The sequence below is a fragment of the Rhynchophorus ferrugineus genome, unplaced genomic scaffold, assembly GCF_030347505.1.
Source record: "Rhynchophorus ferrugineus isolate W39M unplaced genomic scaffold, kcgeb_rfMv2 rfM11, whole genome shotgun sequence".
Classification (NCBI taxonomy): domain Eukaryota; kingdom Metazoa; phylum Arthropoda; class Insecta; order Coleoptera; family Curculionidae; genus Rhynchophorus; species Rhynchophorus ferrugineus.
The window spans coordinates 9,496,844-9,516,298 of NW_027472590.1; the positions used below are offsets into that span (position 1 = coordinate 9,496,844).

Here is a 19,455-nt window from a genome sequence, read left to right on the forward strand (position 1 = left end):
ATCCTTTGGAAGATCTTGTTATATAACAATACCAATATAAATAATATTCCAACAAAACTACGATTGCTACTTATAATTAATTCTAATATTAAAAAATACATCCCAGATTGGCCAGCCATTATAGAAAAGATTGATAATATAGAGCTATAATTCAAACTTCAAAAGATTCAATAAATAACCATGTAAAGTTATTATCACTACAGCGTACATAAATTGTAGAGATTCATCTTTTAAACCAACGTTTTATTCGCCAAATTTATAGAAGAGTTCGTATATTTTACAACATTTTATCGTACTTGATTAACTTGTTAAATATAACCATATTTTAATTTATTTCTTTTCAATGTTTTATAAGTCCAATAACGTTGGAACCCTGGAAATATTGACTCTGGAGTAACTTAAAAACATGATAATGACATTAAATATTATTTTATTTAAACCATCAGTCCAAATAACAGCAAACTTCAAACGCTTAAATCCGAATATATAAAACGTCCTTTTATACGTACATATATTTGGCAAAGTGCCATCCAGGTCTTCGTCGCAATTTAGTTTTAGTCTTGGTAACTACAACTCCCTCAGGAACCACATCTTTTTGAACCACTTTCCTGCAATATAAACTAGTAAATAACCAACTAAATCCCTGTAAGCACTTATGACTTACGTGGCTGTAACCACAGGCTGGGGGACCTCAATTTCCTTCTCGATAACAGTTGGTGGTGCCGGTACTTTGATTCTCTTCTCGATAACCGTGGGTACGCGGATAGTCTTCTCCACGTAGGAAGGAACGTGAATGGTTTTCTCGACATAATTTGGTATGACAGTTCTTTCGACGTAAGTCTTCTTTGGCGGAGGAAGAGGTACTTCTTCTTTGGTAACCTCGACTTCTGTCACGGCTGGCGCAACTTCTTTATGAACGTGAAGAGAACCAGAAATAGAAGCTAAAAGAAAATATTCTATATAATAATATTCTAGAGGTAAAACTAAATGGATATGGAAAGGTTTAAATACCTAGAAGCCAATAATGCTATTTACAAACACTAAAATCCAAAGAAGTATCAGTAGTAATTGTTTGCAGGTAGGAAATTAATTGATATAAAAATATAGATAATTTATTATTGTAGTTCAATAAATTCATGAATTGCTTGTGTTGTATCATTGTACTTGTACAATATAATTTCAACCTCATTAATCCTCTGAACTAAAAGACCCACTGCTGTAGTTTCCTTTCTACGGCATCAATTACCTACTCTGTCATTTTTTGAAGTATGACAAGAACTCAGAGCAAGTGAGAGGGAATTAAATCCACTAGCTGTTGAAACAGTTTATGCTTTGGTACAATGATTTTTGCGATTTCTTTCGAGTATGATTGATTACCACGAATATTTACATAAAATTGCTCCCAAAGGTTACAATTATAATCTGAGGTCATCTTTTAAATAGCTTGAAGATAAATCGCGAAGAAAATTCGTTTTAAAAATTTTAAACCACTTTCTTTGTCTATGAAATAACTTCAGAACCAAAGACTGAAGTTCGCACCACTTCTTAGAATCTCCTCTTCATATTGGATAATGATGATGATGACGGATCCAATGCTTATTCATAGTGATAAAACAAATTTCCTTGAAATTTTCATTATGTTTTTATACTGTCTGCAAATAGATGGTGTCCCATAAATGTGTTAAAGAAACTAGTATAAATAGCTAATGTGGCATTTATATGCACGTTAAAATAAATGGTAATTTTAAAACCAAAATTAATCAATGCAGACGAGAACAATTATACAGCACTATTCTGTAGTGATTAAACTTCAAATGCATATCATCGTAAATAGTAAATTATTTGAAATGTAACTAGACTTGATACAGATTATCTACCTACAGAATCATTTAATATATCATTACTTTATATTTTTATTTGATGTTATTGCATTAATGTTAAAATATATTATTTAGCTATTTTTATTAAATATTCTGTGTATAATTATCTGGAATTTCTCAATATTTCAGACAATTAAAGGTAATTTTTAAGTTGCAAAGACTCTTCTAGAGTACACTTCGAAGTATATAATTCAAAGGAGATTTTATCTACCAAATCACCAAACATTTTGCGGACTAATATGGCTATTCGTACATATCAGAAACTCACTCATAAAAATGGTAAAATGACTAACTTTTAGCTACCAAGAGCTATGAAATCATCATCATAATATTAATAAGTTACTGACACCCGAAAATTGTCAAATAAATTCAGAAAATTGATTCAAGAACACATATAATATAAGAGTTTTGTTAACACATTATGACTGATAACTGAGAACTGAGATCAAAACACCATAGTTTAGTGAATGAATAACTGATAAAGACTCAGAAAATTTGACCAACCAAGCCTTGTATACTTACTTAATATAGATATATATGTCTTTTTCTTATCACCAAAGCAAACATTACTTAAATAGTTAAAAATAACCGATAAAAATGTATAGAGGATTCCTCTTCTTTCCATGAAGGATTCCATGAAGCATCATTTAAAGGAAATAAGATAATATTCCATGAAAACATTTATTTTTGCTTTTTATTCCTGATACTTATACACAGAATTTATAAACAACTAAATACTGTCTAAATTTTAATACTGTTGTCTTTATTTTATTGAAAGAAACTGAATTAAATACAGCACAATTATTGTTTACATTGTTATTATTTATTCTTGACATTACAATCAGAAATAACATAAGAATGTCCGGTACTTATTGTTATTGTGGTGATTCTTCAACTGTTATGAAAATTTCTCACTATATTTGGTAACTAGCTAGAAGAAAAAACAAATTTTATTAATGAGTGTTGAGGTTAGAATTACAGCACACCATATTAGCACAACCAACCACCAACAACATCAGTTTTACATTTTTTTGATGTTATAAAGCATTAGTTTGATGTAAATTTAAGTTTTGCTGAAATGGTATAAAATATTTTAAACAATTTACATGTTTTAACAGTTAGGAACTACTTAATTATGATGTTATGTGTATGGAGACCCAGAGGACATCATTGGGAGTATTAGCAAATTTTAAACATGATACAAGGAAAATAGAAATCATTGCTACCTCCCACAGGTGCAGCACCACTATAACGCTCTTTAAGAACAGTTTTGAAAGTGCGTCCTCCCGATGATGAAGTGAACGAGCCTCCTCTAGCTCCGTTCTCGTCAACTGAACCTCCAAGTCCTGCCTCCGCGCCAATACCACCTCCCGCGGTGGCTCCAGCGTACAATCCACCGATGGATCTTCCTGAAAGAGTAATAATATGTTAAATTAATTTTTTTTTAAATCTCGGGATCTTGAGTACCATTAGCGCCCACTCTGCCGCCCAACCCAGCACCGGCTTTTTGTCCGAAAGGCGTTTCGGCTTCAGCATGTAAACCTCCTTGAGTTGAGTCTCCGTTTAATAGGCCACCAAGACCAGCAGATGCTTTGAACCCGAGAAAATTCACTCCGATATTGCCGTCTTTAAAGGTTAGAAGTGGAGGAATCTAAAATAAAAGAACATTTCTCCATCTGTTGATTGATTGTTAGTGAATGTATAAGTACCGATCCGGAAATGGTACCTTGACCTTGGACGTCCGGACTGGGTGCTCCAAAGATTTGTACCATCACATTTAGAAGTACCAGAAATACAGGAATGGTGGACATTTTTTGTTTTTGTCTGTTGTTAATTTTCAATCTAATAAATAAGAGAATTCGATATATAATTTAAAATAGTAACATTATTTAAGCAACAATTAGTCGACAGTTTACTGTAGTAATAACAATCTAAAAATATTGACTACTAATTTCAATAATATCATCAGCATGTACTACTTCTTTCAATTAGTTTGGGCACCACCACCATCTCTCATAAAAAAGGATTTATTTTAAAACGATCCACAAGGATTCTTGTTCATGTATTACCACCAAAAATGTGAAAAAACAAACTAAAATTATTATATTAACCCTCTGAACCAAGCTGATACAAAATTGGTGAAAAAGGAACCAATGTTAAGAAGACATAAATAATTTTCTGTCGATATAAGGCTAAAAAATGGTTAATTTAACCCCCTCTGCCATCATTTTCTACTGTATTGTGCAACCATACTGAAGATGAAGGAAATTATATTGAAAAATAAAGTAATTTAATGATTATGAATGCATTACATTTTCGTTTGTATACTCAACAATTTAGTATCAAAATGGTGATTGAGAACAAGAGCAAGAATTCGCATAAATAAAAATTAAATGTTTAATAAACACATGACATTTATGGAAATAACTTTATGAGATTTATCACAAAGAGACACAAAGAGCACTTTAATTTCTATGATATTAATAATCATCCTGCATCTTTCCTAAAAATGATACCAAACAACACTTAGCTGTGATTTTAAAATTTGAAACAATAAGTCGAGATTATTATAGAAACCCTCTGAACCAAACGGATATCATAATTGACTTGACGAAAAAATGTCCTGTGTTTATTTTCTATGGATGAAGACTAAAGATATCGTTAAAACCAATAAAATATATTAATATCCAGTTTATTCACCATATCTTATCCCCTCTGATATCTGATTCTTGTCATACCTCAAATATTCTTTCTCTGAACACGATTTCTCTATATAGTGACTTCCTATATTATCCTTTCTATTCGTTAAAATAACTGTACTAAAGTTGAAGGATCTTGAAGACTAAAGTGATTTAATTATTATGAATCGGATACATTTACCTTTAAAGAGTTTATTCAACAACTTGGTGGCAAAATGATAATTAATACTTTTAAAATATCATTGTTAAATGAAAACCGGATCGAAAATAATAAGAGGAATAATTCACACAATTAAAAATATTTTTAATAAGTAGAAACCATGCAATTTTAATGCAAAATACTTTAGAAACTATAATTAGTAACACTAGATGAAGTATGGCTTAACACCACTATTATTTGATTTACACTGTATTGTTATTGCTTTATTTAAATGCTATAATTTAAGAAAACAACCGCCGAATACAGTATTCGAATACAGTTGGCAAGAAACTATTTTTTTTTCACCTACTAAATTTTCACCCAATATAAAACTAAACTACTTTCTTGCCTGTCCAATATTATCACAAAGAGACACTCTCAACATAAAGGGCATTTTAATTTCTATGATATTACCATTCATCCTGCATCTTTCATTAAAATATTGCCAATATTTCGTGATTAATGAAACCAAATAACACTTGGCTGCGATTTTAAAATTTGAAACAATAAACCGAGATTATTATAGAAACCCTCTGAACCAAACGGATATCATAATTGACTTGACGAAAAAATATCATGTGTTTATTTTCTATGGATGAAGACTAAAGATATCGTTAAAACCAATAAAATATTTTAATATCCAGTATATTCATCATATTTTGCGCCCTATGATATCTGATTCTTCTCATACCTCAAATATTCTTTCTCCGAACACGATTTCCCTATATAGTGACTTCCTATATTATCCTTTCTATTCGTTAAAATAACTGTACTAAAGTTGAAGGAAGTTATCTTGAAGACTAAAGTGATTTAATTATTATGAATCGGATACATTTACCTTTAAAGAGTTTATTCAACAACTTGGTGGCAAAATGATAATTAATACTTTTAAAATATCATTGTTAAATGAAAACCAGATCGAAAATAATAAGGGGAATAATTCACACAATTAAAAATATTTTTAATAAGTAGAAACCATGCAATTTTAATGCAAAATACTTTAGAAACTATAATTAGTAACACTAGATGAAGTATGGCTTAACACCACTATTATTTGATTTACACTGTATTGTTATTGCTTTATTTAAATGCTATAATTTAAGAAAACAACCGCCGAATACAGTATTCGAATACAGTTGGCAAGAAACTATTTTTTTTTCACCTACTAAATTTTCACCCAATATAAAACTAAACTACTTTCTTGCCTGTCCAATATTATCACAAAGAGACACTCTCAACATAAAGGGCATTTTAATTTCTATGATATTACCATTCATCCTGCATCTTTCATTAAAATATTGCCAATATTTCGTGATTAATGAAACCAAATAACACTTGGCTGCGATTTTAAAATTTGAAACAATAAACCGAGATTATTATAGAAACTCTCTGAACCAAATGGATATCATAATTGACTTTACGAAAAAATATCATGTGTTTATTATCTATGGATGAAGACTAAAGATATCGTTAAAATAAATAAAATATTTTAATATCCAGTATATTCATCATATCTTGCCCCCTCTGATATCTGATTCTTCTCATACCTCAAATATTCTTTCTCTGAATACGATTTCCCTATATAGTGACTTCCTATATTATCCTTTCTATTCGTTAAAATAACTGTACTAAAGTTGAAGGAAGTTATCTTGAAGACTAAAGTGATTTAATTATTATGAATCGGATACATTTACCTTTAAAGAGTTTATTCAACAACTTGGTGGCAAAATGATAATTAATACTTTTAAAATATCATTGTTAAATGAAAACCGGATCGAAAATAATAAGAGGAATAATTCACACAATTAAAAATATTTTTAATAAGTAGAAACCATGCAATTTTAATGCAAAATACTTTAGAAACTATAATTAGTAACACTAGATGAAGTATGGCTTAACACCACTATTATTTGATTTACACTGTATTGTTATTGCTTTATTTAAATGCTATAATTTGAGAAAACAACCGCCGAATACAGTATTCAAATACAGTTGGCAAGAAACTATTTTTTTTTCACCTACTAAATTTTCACCCAATATAAAACTAAACTACTTTCTTGCCTGTCCAATATTATCACAAAGAGACACTCTCAACATAAAGGGCATTTTAATTTCTATGATATTACCATTCATCCTGCATCTTTCATTAAAATATTGCCAATATTTCGTGATTAATGAAACCAAATAACACTTGGCTGCGATTTTAAAATTTGAAACAATAAACTGAGATTATTATAGAAACCCTCTGAACCAAATGGATATCATAATTGACTTTACGAAAAAATGTCCTGTGTTTATTTTCTATGGATGAAGACTAAAGATATCGTTAAAATAAATAAAATATATTAATATCCAGGTTATTCACCACATCTTGCCCCCTCTGATATCTGATTCTTGTCATACCTCAAATATTCTTTCTCTGAATACGATTTTCCTATATAGTGACTTCCTATATTATCCTTTCTATTCGTTAAAATAACTGTACTAAAGTTGAAGGAAGTTATTTTGAAGAATAAATTAATTTAATTAGTATGAATCCGGTATATGTACGTTCACAGAGTTTATTCAACAACTTGGTGGTAAAATGATGATTAATACTTTGTTAATACTAATGTTAATAATAAAAAATCTTTGTTAAATGAAAACCGGATCGAAATTGATAAGAAGAACAATTCACACAATTAAAAATATTTGTAATAAGTAGAAAACATGCAATTTTAATGCATATATACTTTAGAAACTACAATTAATAACACTGGATGAAGTATGGCTTAACACCACTATTATTTGGTTTAAACAGCATTTGGAAAATAACCACCAAAAACACTATTGGCTGACAAGAAAGTATTTTCGTTTTTTTCCACCTAATACATTTTCACCCAAAATAAAACGAAATTATTTTCTTGTCAGTCCAATAACGACACAAAGAAACACGGTTAACGCAAAGACGAAGCCACAGCAAGACCGACCTTATTGTTATCGCACTATCAAACTTGAACTGTGCAATTCGACCAACTTGCAGCAAATTTATACCGTCAATAGAAAGCAAATTTTCCGAACTTCCAGACCAACCTAACCGCGACAGCGATTATTAATAATGATAACATCGACTGATTTATGAACGGAGCAATCATCATCGGACAAAAGCGTCATTATAATCCGTTCCAAGGTCCGCGTGAGCGCTTTTTCCGCTTCAAAAAGTGGACCCAGACGAGTTCCGAAACTCCGATGGGCGTTCTTAGTAATCGAAGACGACATTTGGGATTTCGGACGAGGTACGATGCTGAAAATGTTAAAATTCCCGTATTTCAAAGTTCACACGAACGTTTTTTTCTCTGGGTTCGATGAAATTCTGACGCGTTTTTTGCTATAATTGCTGTTACGGACTTTGATACCGGTCGACTGCTGAAGGACGATTTTACAACAAAGAGGAAACCTGTTTATATTATTCTTAATAGTTATGCAGTTGTTACAGTTATAATTACGCTGTTGAAACTACTCAAGGAAACTAGTCTAATATTATTCAAATTATCTGTCGAATAATAACACTGGGTGACCAATTTTTCTTTTGTTTTATTACACTAAATCAAATGGCTTTTTTTGTCAAATTATGCCTGCTGAGCATCAAAAACTTAAACAGATTTTTTGTAAAACGTAACATTTCAAAGTTAGGATAAATTAAAGTACTATAAAAATACAAAGACAGTACGAAAATTTTAAATCATTTTTATTTTAAGTGGCCAAAGATTGCCCCTTAAAACATGTAATAAAGTTGCTAAATCACAGCAATGTGGAAGCAATACCGCTACTGGATAACACGCAGGAAATCAAATGCTTGAAGGGAACAAAATCACACGAACTTGTTTATTGTATAAGTGTATTCTTGACTTTAGCTTAAGTAGATTAGTTTTATTTTAATGTAGCAAATACGTACTGATGTATTAATCCCGTACTCCCCTTCCTTGTGTATTAATGGAAGTACAATAAAAGAGTAGTAATAAATTAAATTGTAAATTAAGATTGTACTAAGCATATCTAATATAAGATTTAGTTAATAAAAAAAATATTAATTTATTTGTACTATTAATATTATAAAAAATAATGAAATATATTAACAAATAGACAGTGAATGAAAATAGCTCAAGTTTAAGTGGCCTATAATAAAAATGAGCCATATATTTTAAAAGAAAATGAAGCAATATTAACTTTTTCTCTTGTGAACAGTAGAATCCTCTGTCATTACAAACCAGCAGTAATTTGACATCATTTCAGCATTCCATCTTCCTTGACAACGCTCTTCTATCTGTTTTATATTCTGGTGAAAGCGTTCACCTTGTTCGTCACTCTCCATTCCAATATTAGGTGAGAAAATTGATATGGGAATACAAGAAATGTATTTTTAAAGACATTCTGCACCCCACCGTTTTAAATTTTGTGTACCAATTCATTCACTAAAGAGTCAGCATTTTCAGATATAAGATATAGCCTAAAAATCCATGAATGACTTTCTTTAGAGATAGTCCACTCTCTAACTCTTGCGTGGTAAAATTTTCAAGAAAAATGCATTTTTCTAAATTTACCATCACTTAATTAAGAGAAAATAGTTTGCAATTACAAAAATACTTTACCATTTTTATCCATGGCCTTGACAAAATATTTCATTAAACCAAATTTTATAGATAAGCGTAGAAGAATCAGATTTTCTTGTGGAATAACAGCTTCATATTTAATAATTTGCCCCATATGCTCTTTCAACTGCTGAAATCGTACCTCGCAGATAGACATATTATTGTCAAACAGGGTGACAAATACACTGACCGACACCCAATATATTCGGGTATTCCACAGAGCAGTATTCTTGGCCCATTATGATATCTATTGTATACAGCTCAGCTACTGACCTCAAGAAACACTACTGTTACAATATATGCTGACGATACAGCGATTTTATCACCACACAATGATCGAATATCAGCCACAAGAAACATTTAACTTCATCTTAACAAAGTCGAATTGTGGTTGAAAATGTGGCATATCAAAGCAAATGAGACAAAATCTACCCATGTAACATTCACCCTTTATAGAAGAACATATCCCTCAGTAAAATTGAATAATCATGAACATCCGCAAACAGATAACGCTAAATATCTGGGAATGCATTTCGATAGACGTTTGATATGGAAAAAAACATATAGTGAAAAAACGCAAGTAGTTTGGGCTTAAACTAAACCAAATGTACTGGCTGATAGGCTAGGCAATACTTAGGCCCATTTGGAACTATGGTATTGAACTATGGGTACTACTAACACATCTAACGTAGATATCCCCCAGAGGTTCCAGAATAAACTGTTAGCGAGTCATCGTCGATGCCCCAGATTACGTGTCCAACAAACTGATTCAGCGCGATATCCCCATAAATCCCATAACGAGTGTGATTCGAAGTATTAGTGTGAAGTATTCTGAAAGACTATTAGTGCATCCCACTTCACTCGCCAAACAGTTAAATGTGCATGATGATAGTATAGTGTAAGTCAAACGCAAACTGTCATACGAACTAATTAATAGACACATAGAGTGAGATTTAATACTCTCTAGAATAAGCTAGAATAGTTTCTAGAATAAGTTAGGATAGACTTTAAAATAAATTAGAATAGTATCTAGAATAAGATTTAGATTATAAGTTGTACAGCAGATCACTTACTGAAGTGATATTCTACGTGTCAGGTTGGTTATATTATATAACTGAAATCAATCTATAATAATACTTATTGCCCACGGGCAGATTGTTGACGTTCTAGGAGAGTTCCAGAATAAAAAATATATTTATTAAGAGGTTCATTTTGGTTCATTCATCCAGGTCACTATAATAAATTTCAAGAATGAAGAATAATAACAAAAGAGAAATAGCTATTGTACGCGATGAAGTGATTTGGTAAAATGTTAAGTTATTCTGACCATTTTTTCTTTTTAAAAAGTATTTATAATAACAAGTTTGTATAATATACATCAATCAATTGAAACTATTCATATTATATATCGAATAATAATTATAAGTGGGAGGAAGAAAACATGTTTTTATCATTAAATTTTCTATCTATGGAATATTTGACTTCTCATGTTTAATTCAAAAAAAAAACTTCTAAATATATATGATGTATCAGGCATCGATAAAAATGTGTGCGTAATGTTTTCGACATTTTGCATTAATGATTTTGATGCTGTTGACAACGAACATTCAGGTCACATAATATATTTCTAGAATGAAATATAGGAAACTCAAACCAAACCATAATGGGAGAGAATTTAAAAAAGTACTGTTATACACAACAAAGTAATTTTGCAACATATTTCTCATCTTTCTGGCAAATCATGGATCCATTTCTCCACTTCAGAACTTCCAACATGTGTGCTAACAAATCAATATTGCATCGATCTCATTCATGATTAAGTGGTATGCCACATAAATTCTTATTTGAGCTACAACACTAAATCCTTCATAACTCTTACAACCGTTTTCATGCTAGAGGATTACTTTGCGTATATTACTCGCTGTTACTGGTCTTTATTACAACAATACCTCATTCATTTTGTTCACTTGACATAGGTAAACATCCCCAGTACCAGCTTATTTTAGTTTTAACATAATACACTACACCTTACTGATACCATCATATGCACAGCAAGAACTGAAGATTTCGCTTTGGTGTCGATGTAGATGGCTTTCTTTCTTAATGTCGCTACTCAACAAAGTTGCTTGTTAAATGTTAAATTATGGGTCTGAGTATGTACTTTTATATTTCCAGAGCATGAAATAGTGGAACAGTCTCAGGAACTTTGGAAATATAAGTACTAGCTTATTTAAAAGGGACTGAAGGAAATTAACTTTAATAAAAATAAATACTTGTTCATCCCGAACCAAATTTATAAGGAAAACTACTTCATGACATATATGAACTGTTAATAAATAAATGGAAACTGGATCTTCTGCAGCAGATTTCTTTAAAGCAAACAATAAAAGTATGTATATATTTATGTAGAGAAACATAAAATACATTGAATTTAACAAATATCGCTGATCAAAATACATGCAAGCTTCTAACAAAAATGTATTCACCAGAGGGCACTTTTTTTCCATGAATATATGTGAAAAGCGTCAATAAATAAGTTCATTAAAGAAAAATTCAAGACGTTCTAGAATTTCCTATGATAACTTTTTAATAAATGTGTAAAGTTTAAATTAATCATAAAATCCGTAGTTATGGTAACCGTTAGATATTAAATTAGGAAAAATAACCTTCCCATACAAGCGTACAAATATTATCCGCTATTTTATTAATAACTCTTGGACTTTGGCATTAAAATGCTGGTACCCAGAACAGTTAGAATAATGACGAAGAAGGAAGATAGTTTTGGTATTTGCTTTTTATTTTTCTTGTATGTTTTATTAATTGTGAAGTGGTAAAATGACGAAGAAGATCGAAATGATTAACTGTTGAAAAATGCTTTATTACATCCTTGTACAGAATTTATCACAATTCTACATCACATTATTTCAAAATATATAAGACATGCCTTTTTTCTATAATAAATTATGACTACAGATATTTTAACCAATAACTTAACAAAGTTGGAAAGAAAGATATATTATATAAACATAATATTGGAAAATGAGTTGTATTGTGAAGGCTTGTAAAATATGAAAACTATTTTCAATTAATTTTTAAGAGGTTATAATACATTTTTTCAGGTCCAAAGATGTAAAATTGTGCTAAAATCTTTTTTTTGTTTCTCATTCCATGATGACCAGCGAGAACCAAATGGTCTTTTGCTGATGTCGCTTCGGGCTCGGGATAGAGAAGTGTTTTGCAGGCGACAGAGACCCTGGGCTGAGCGCTGAACTCCTTCTTGCGATGGAACAGAATAGCTTGAGTTTTGCTCGGGTTTATCTGCAGCCGCCAGAATTTGTACCACGTAATTGCCTGGTTCAGCCGGTCATGAATTCTGCTGCGAATAGAGTCGAGACTATAACCGGTTGTGAAAAAAGCTCTATCATCTGCATAAAATGGTTGAACAGGACTGAGGTTAGTGGAGCACCTTGCGGGAGTCCTGCGGAAATCTGTTTACGAGAGGAGACTGCGTCGCCGATCCTCATTTGACAGTATCTACCACCCAAGTATGATTCTATCAGGTACTAAATCATCGTTTATTGTTAAAAACTTAATATTATCAATAAAAGCTTCTAAATATCTATGAAATGAAATCCACTAGGGATGTTGGAAACGTCTTTTTCCAAAATAGTTGACAAACAATATATTAATATACAGAGAAAAAGTTGTAAAATGAGGAACTCGAAATCAATGTTCTATTTAGCTCAAATGATTGATCTGAATCAGCTTTGATTAAAATCTTTCGAAAAAATCGTGAAACTTACAAAACGTCCTTATAGACAAATCATTTTACCATAAGATTAACAGTAGATGGGCTCAATAACGAAAATAATAAGAAATGAAAAAAGAAGTAGATAATGAAAGAACAAAATTAACTGGAGAGAATGAGGAAATGTTTTAATTAATACCTGTCTTCTTCTAACATATAATAACATCAATATATAAGCAACATTACTTAATAACCTCATCATCAATAGTGTTGGACATACTATATAATATCTACGTGTTTCAGTAATAGAAATAATCGCATATAATTAACCAATTGGATTAATGAATGAGTGAATCATACACATAACCTAATACACAATACCGGTGTAATAAACCAAAAATTACTTCGATTTTATTTACAAACACAATATATCCGCGATATACGTAAACGAACCAGCCTGTCAAAGTCGTCCGGTTGTTAAACGTATGCAAAATTCTTCGAAAGGATAGTGATAAGAGGTTATAAACCGACATACGTTGTCTTAACGCTTTGCTTGTTTTGATAAATTTCAAATAGCTGCTTATTATTACTCTTATTAAAAATTCCGACGCCAAACAGAACAGATTGCCTCTCTAATCAGTTATTTCGAACAGGAACTAGATAATAGATGCCTCTTGCCAGTAAAATTTGTTAGAAAGGTAAGCATTTTTACTGTTAAATATTAATTTGCTAGAGTTTTTATTGAAATTATTTTTAGCGTGTTGCAGCTGCACTGAATATTAGGATGGACACGGTCACTGAAATATCTTAAAAATGAAAAACATAATCATGGATTCACCGAAAAGTGTCCGTCCTCGTACCAAGCGAGTGACGAATCAAGATCAGCTTGATGTTAGCACTATCAGAGATCAAGTATATAAAATGTAGAAAAACAGTCAGTAGTTTTTTCAATATAAACAGAAATTAATACATTTACTTCAGAGAGAACTGTCTGAAAAGTATCGAATAGGTCACTCATGGCAAGATGAAATAAAAATAGTGTTAAGACAACTAAAGTTGATATTGATTATGTTTTATTAGTCATAACATTTATTAATAATTCATTGTAGATATATTGTGCTTCATGTTGGAAGCAGGAAAGACTAATAGCAAAGCTAAAGAAGAAATTGAGAAATGAGGGAATCGTGAACAATCGTTCAATATATTGGAAATTAGCTTAGTTATTCATTTGTGTGAAACTTTCTAAATATGGGATTACGGTTCAATGCTGATTATTTCCAAGACAGGGTGATGAGAGTGGAAAGAACTAAATTATTTATGCCGATTTATGTCCATTAGATATATGTGTAATTGTTCAGAATATTCATTTGGTTAAAATGTGCGAGGAAAGAAAAATTACCAACTGTTTTCCAGATATGCTTAATGCGTTGGGGAGAATTCAGTGATTGATTTTATCAAGAATGGTGTACAGAGGTAGAAGAAGAAGAGATAAAAAATACAGTGATACCAAAATGACTTGACAAAGAAACACACTGTCGAAGAAAACAAGAGCTAAATATAAAAGGTAAATATGCCCTCTAATGAGAGTAAAATACATTACTTGGATATACAATTGTTAATTAAATAGATTGGGCCTCCAGGGTGATACCACTACATACACAAATGCGCCTAGAACTCTACCTTATGGGTGGTGTGTAAAAGAGTTCAATGAAAATATAATAAAACAATTCTAACCAATAAATTATTGTGGTTGTATAATTAACCATAGTTTAAATTATTCGATATTAGATGCATTAGATGTATCATAATGTTAAAATAAACTATATATATTTGATAACATTTTTGATTCATTATTTTATTTAGAAACTGAACTAAAACTCAGAGTCCAAACGGCAACATTGCGATGTTTTGACGTCAGAAATTTAGATGACGTATGTTCACATCAGCTGTGGAGGATTTAAAAGCATTACTCGATGAAACCATCAATGGGGATCACTATCGACAACAATTTATACGTTTGAGGCCAGTATTGTGCCAAAAACACGCGGAATACGATCAAAGACGCAACAATGGTGTTCTTCAGCATGATAACACTCGACAGCGTGTCACAAAAGCGGTGAAAACGTAATTGAAAACGTCAAAATGGGAAGTGATAGCCCACCCGTGGTATTCTCCGGACCTTGTTCCTTCTGATTATTACTTGTTCCTACATATGAGTCGTTACCTGTAAAAAATAACGACCCATTCGTGGATATCCTCAAAAGATATATCTTTTGGGATGGAACCCGTGAATTGCATCAAAGATGGCAAATAGTGGCCACCATCTACGGACAATGATTTGAATAAAATACATTGTACCGATATTTCACAATCAAGATTCAAATTATTATCGAACATATTTTGGACTAAATAAAGCTTTGATGAGACATTCTAACGGTTTTATTAACATATTAAATCGAATATAACATATCTTCAAGTGGCTATGATCTATTTTAATCGTCACTACCAATAAAAAAAACGATAAGAGACTGTTCTGGTCGTACCATCTCCACTATTTATATACCAACGCCAGTACCAAGGTCTGTCATCTGGTGGTCCATGAATAATTCAGATAGTAATCAGATTTTAATATATTTTTTACAGCTTTTTTTATTACCTCCAATGTCATTTGACGCTAATCTTATATAACGAAGATGTTAATTAATATCCTAATGTTTTGTTCTGTTCAGTGTTTGGATAGTAAATACTCGCGAATATTTGATATTAAACTGAAAGGTAGCTAGTTAAATCGCGATAATTTGCTATAATGTGTCTAGGAAATAGATTTGCAAAGATAAATTGCTTTTAGTAACTCCTTCCAAGTTTCTCCTAATAATTCCCTAGTTAACAACAATTATTATAAATAGGGGAAATGATTTAATGGAGTTAATTGGTATATAATGTAGACGAAAATAAGAAATTGCTGCTTAAACTAAACTGAACAACATGAATAAATAAAGACATATTAATGAGGGCGTGCTTTTTACTTCTTCGGACCAGGACATAAAGACTGGACAAGCTGAATTCATTGTACTATTCGCTATTTCATATTTCACATATATGCGCCATTGCATAGGAAAGAATAAAAATTCTATTCTATTCTATTCATTAAAAATTAAGTCAAAATAATTGTATTAGCGCAAAAAGCTCCTAGTTTTGACCTTATTACCATGAAATTATTAAAAGAATTTCCAACTATCAACATAATAAGTGCTTCGTTAAAAAAAAATTAATTAAAATAAATCAGTGCATATTGATTTCGCGAACAAAAGAATCAAGCACAAGCCAGTATATATAAAACAGCAAATAGTCCCGTATAGAAATACAAACAAATGTCTCGGTATGACCCTTAATTGTAAAAACCGCTGAAAGCTATATGTTAACAAAAATGTGAAGAACTCTAAAATAAGTATTAAAAAATGTTCTGGCTATTCAAGTCTTCAAACCACTCAGAATTTATGATGTTTAACTTTGGAGTTGCACCAAGCAAAGCATTAGAAATATAAGAGATTCTTAACATGGTACAGCGAGGTATTGTTGATGCTCAATGGTATATATTAGTAACGATAATCTGCACAAGGATCAATGACCAAAACTGTTGATAGATTTATTACGGAAAATGCCCAAAGATATGAACTGAAGCTGCATCAGCACATCAATGTTGACGTTCTCCAGCTTCTAGATAATGATGACTTAGTCTGAAGGTTAAAGAAAGTAAAGCCATTTGATCTAGTTCAGTAAAGTTATTAGTAAAATCAGTACACATTAAAAACATAGATGTTAAGATAAAAATATTTATCGTAGAATAAGTACCTTGAAATTTTAAAACCGAAGTAAACTAAAGTAAAAACAAATATCTTATTAGTGGTAATTTGCTATATTGATGTAATGAATAATAATAAAATATATTGCGCATATTTGGAATCACATTCTGATCACATGGAGAAAATGAAACAAGTGCGGTGCAGTTAAACCGCAACCTCAAAGCATTATGGCATATTAAAACTATATAAACTTTTTATGCTGATATAAACTGCTGCTTCATGATATATGGTGCTTTAAAAATATCCTTGGAAAAACCGAAGTTTATCAAATTGTGCAATAGTTAGCAAATGGTTTTATCTTACTTAAACTGATATATATATATATATATATCAATATTTCGAATAATGTAAGCTAAAGCAGGTGTGCTACAAGGAAGTGTATTGTAACCAACTATACACGTGTGGTATACCACAATGTCTACATTTGATAGGCAAGTGACAACATAAATAATTAGAACCAAACCTGGAAAATTATGTTCTGCGTAAGTTCATTTCAGCACCATCAGATCGCACAAGCATCAATAATTATAAATAATCATTTCACATAGCAACATCGCATCGCAAAGCAACGCAATGCAAAATATCTTACAATGTATCTTGATGGAAAACTTCGCTAGAAGGAAGTTGTCAAAAAGTAAAGGAAAAATTTATTAAAATATAGGTATATCTATTGATTAATTGGAAGAAAATTACAATTATCAGTACATAACAAATTGCTACTATATAAGCAAATATGGAGACCTCCTGAGGTTTTTATTGAAAATATTTTCAGCATGTTGCAGGTGCACTGAATATTAGTATTGACACGGTCAGTGAAATATCTTAAAAAATGAACAACCTAATCATGGATTCACCTAAAAGAATCCGTCCTGGTATGAAGCGGGTGACAAATCAAGATCAGCTTGATGTTAGCACTATCAGAAATCAAATATATGAAATATAGAAAAACAGTGAGTAATTTTGTCAATATAGACAAAAAATAATACATTTACTTCAGAGAAAACTTTCTGAAAAGTATCGAATAGGTCACTCATGGCAAAATGAAATAAAAATAGTTTTAACACAAATAAAGTTGATAGAAGAAGGTAAACGTTAGAATAACAATTGATTAAGTTTTATTAGTCATAACATTTATTAATAATTCATTGCAGATATATTGTGCTTCATGCTGGAAGCACGAAAGGCTAATAACACCCTAGGTTTGGATGACTTCGATTAGACACATTGAATAAGAAATTGAGAAATGGCGGAATCGTGAACAATCGTTCAATATATTGGAAATTAGCTTAGTTATTAATTTGGGTGAAACTTTCTGAATATGGGATTATGATTCAATGCTGATTATTTCCAAGACAGGGTTATGAGAGTGGAAACAACTAAATTATTTATGCCGATATATTTCCATTAGATATATGAGTAATTGTTCAGAATATACATAAGTATTTGGTTAAAATGTATCTTAGAATATATCTTGATGGAAAACTTCACTGGAAGGAACATGTAAAAAAGTAAAGGAAACATCTGTTAAAATATAGGAATATGTATTGATCAATTGGAAGAAGAGCACAATTATCAGTACATAAAAAATTGCTACTATATAAGCAAATATGGAGACCTATGTGGACATATGACATACAATTACGGGGATGTTCCACAAAAAGTAATTTAAGTACAAGTTTTCTAGAATAAAGTGCTGAGAAGTATTGTAGATGTACCCAGACTGATTATATACACCGAGACATTCAGATACCGACTGTCTCCCAGGAAATAGAATATCAAGAACACATGAGAACAGACTCAATTATAGTGTCAATATCGATGTAATACAACTTTTGGATAACACTATATCTAAATGTACGTTATTGTAAAGATAAAATTTAGATTAATCGCTAACGACCAATAACAACGCAATAAATAAAATTCTTAAAAAATTGTTGAAGGGTAAACGAAGCAAAAACCGCGCAAGCCGTAGAAGATTAATATTAACACGTGAACAGGACCAAACCTAGCAAAAAGTTGATACTTATATCAATCAATTTTGGACTGGGTGATTAAACCATACCAATAATACACTAAATTAACAACAGCTGAATGATGTGCAAATGCTGATAAAGCAATGAGGAAAAACAAGAATAATCAATACGTTCGAATGGATTTTAAAAGCCCTCAACCTTAATTCTTATTACTTATATATAGTATCAATGTATGTATAGTTTCTCAATTTCTAGTAAAAATCAATAAAATCTTAAGAATAATTTTTACATAATTAATAACTGTTTACCTGATCTATAATCTTGGAACTATACTGAACCGTTCACAACACACATAGCCACCAAACTAACCATCGACAAGTTAATGTTGTCCCATTTACGTCGCCGTTTGTCATTAAATTCATATGCCTTTGGCGTAAGCAGAACTACTAACGTATTAACAACTCG

General features: G+C 31.0%; 1 protein-coding gene across 7 annotated transcripts in view; it reads right to left on the bottom strand.

Moving 5' to 3' along the window:
• LOC143205270 (uncharacterized) overlaps positions 1 to 19,455 on the bottom strand; it is a 28,482-nt gene that overhangs the window by 4,365 nt on the left and 4,662 nt on the right. For 3 of the 7 annotated variants that reach the window (XR_013007788.1, XM_076418465.1, XM_076418460.1), the window contains exons 1-6: positions 19,299 to 19,436; positions 3,590 to 3,722; positions 3,348 to 3,531; positions 3,107 to 3,289; positions 665 to 941; positions 510 to 608 (exon numbers count right to left, since the gene is read on the bottom strand). Coding sequence is in view for 6 of the 7 variants with exons in the window: in XM_076418465.1 (XP_076274580.1) it covers positions 510 to 608; positions 665 to 941; positions 3,107 to 3,289; positions 3,348 to 3,531; positions 3,590 to 3,691 (845 nt within the window). In the remaining variant the exon portion in view is untranslated. Of the gene's footprint in view, positions 1 to 509; positions 609 to 664; positions 942 to 3,106; positions 3,290 to 3,347; positions 3,532 to 3,589; positions 3,723 to 7,747; positions 7,885 to 19,298; positions 19,437 to 19,455 lie in introns of those variants that run through there. The other 4 variants (XM_076418464.1, XM_076418462.1, XM_076418463.1 and 1 more) reach the window with 2 other exon arrangements.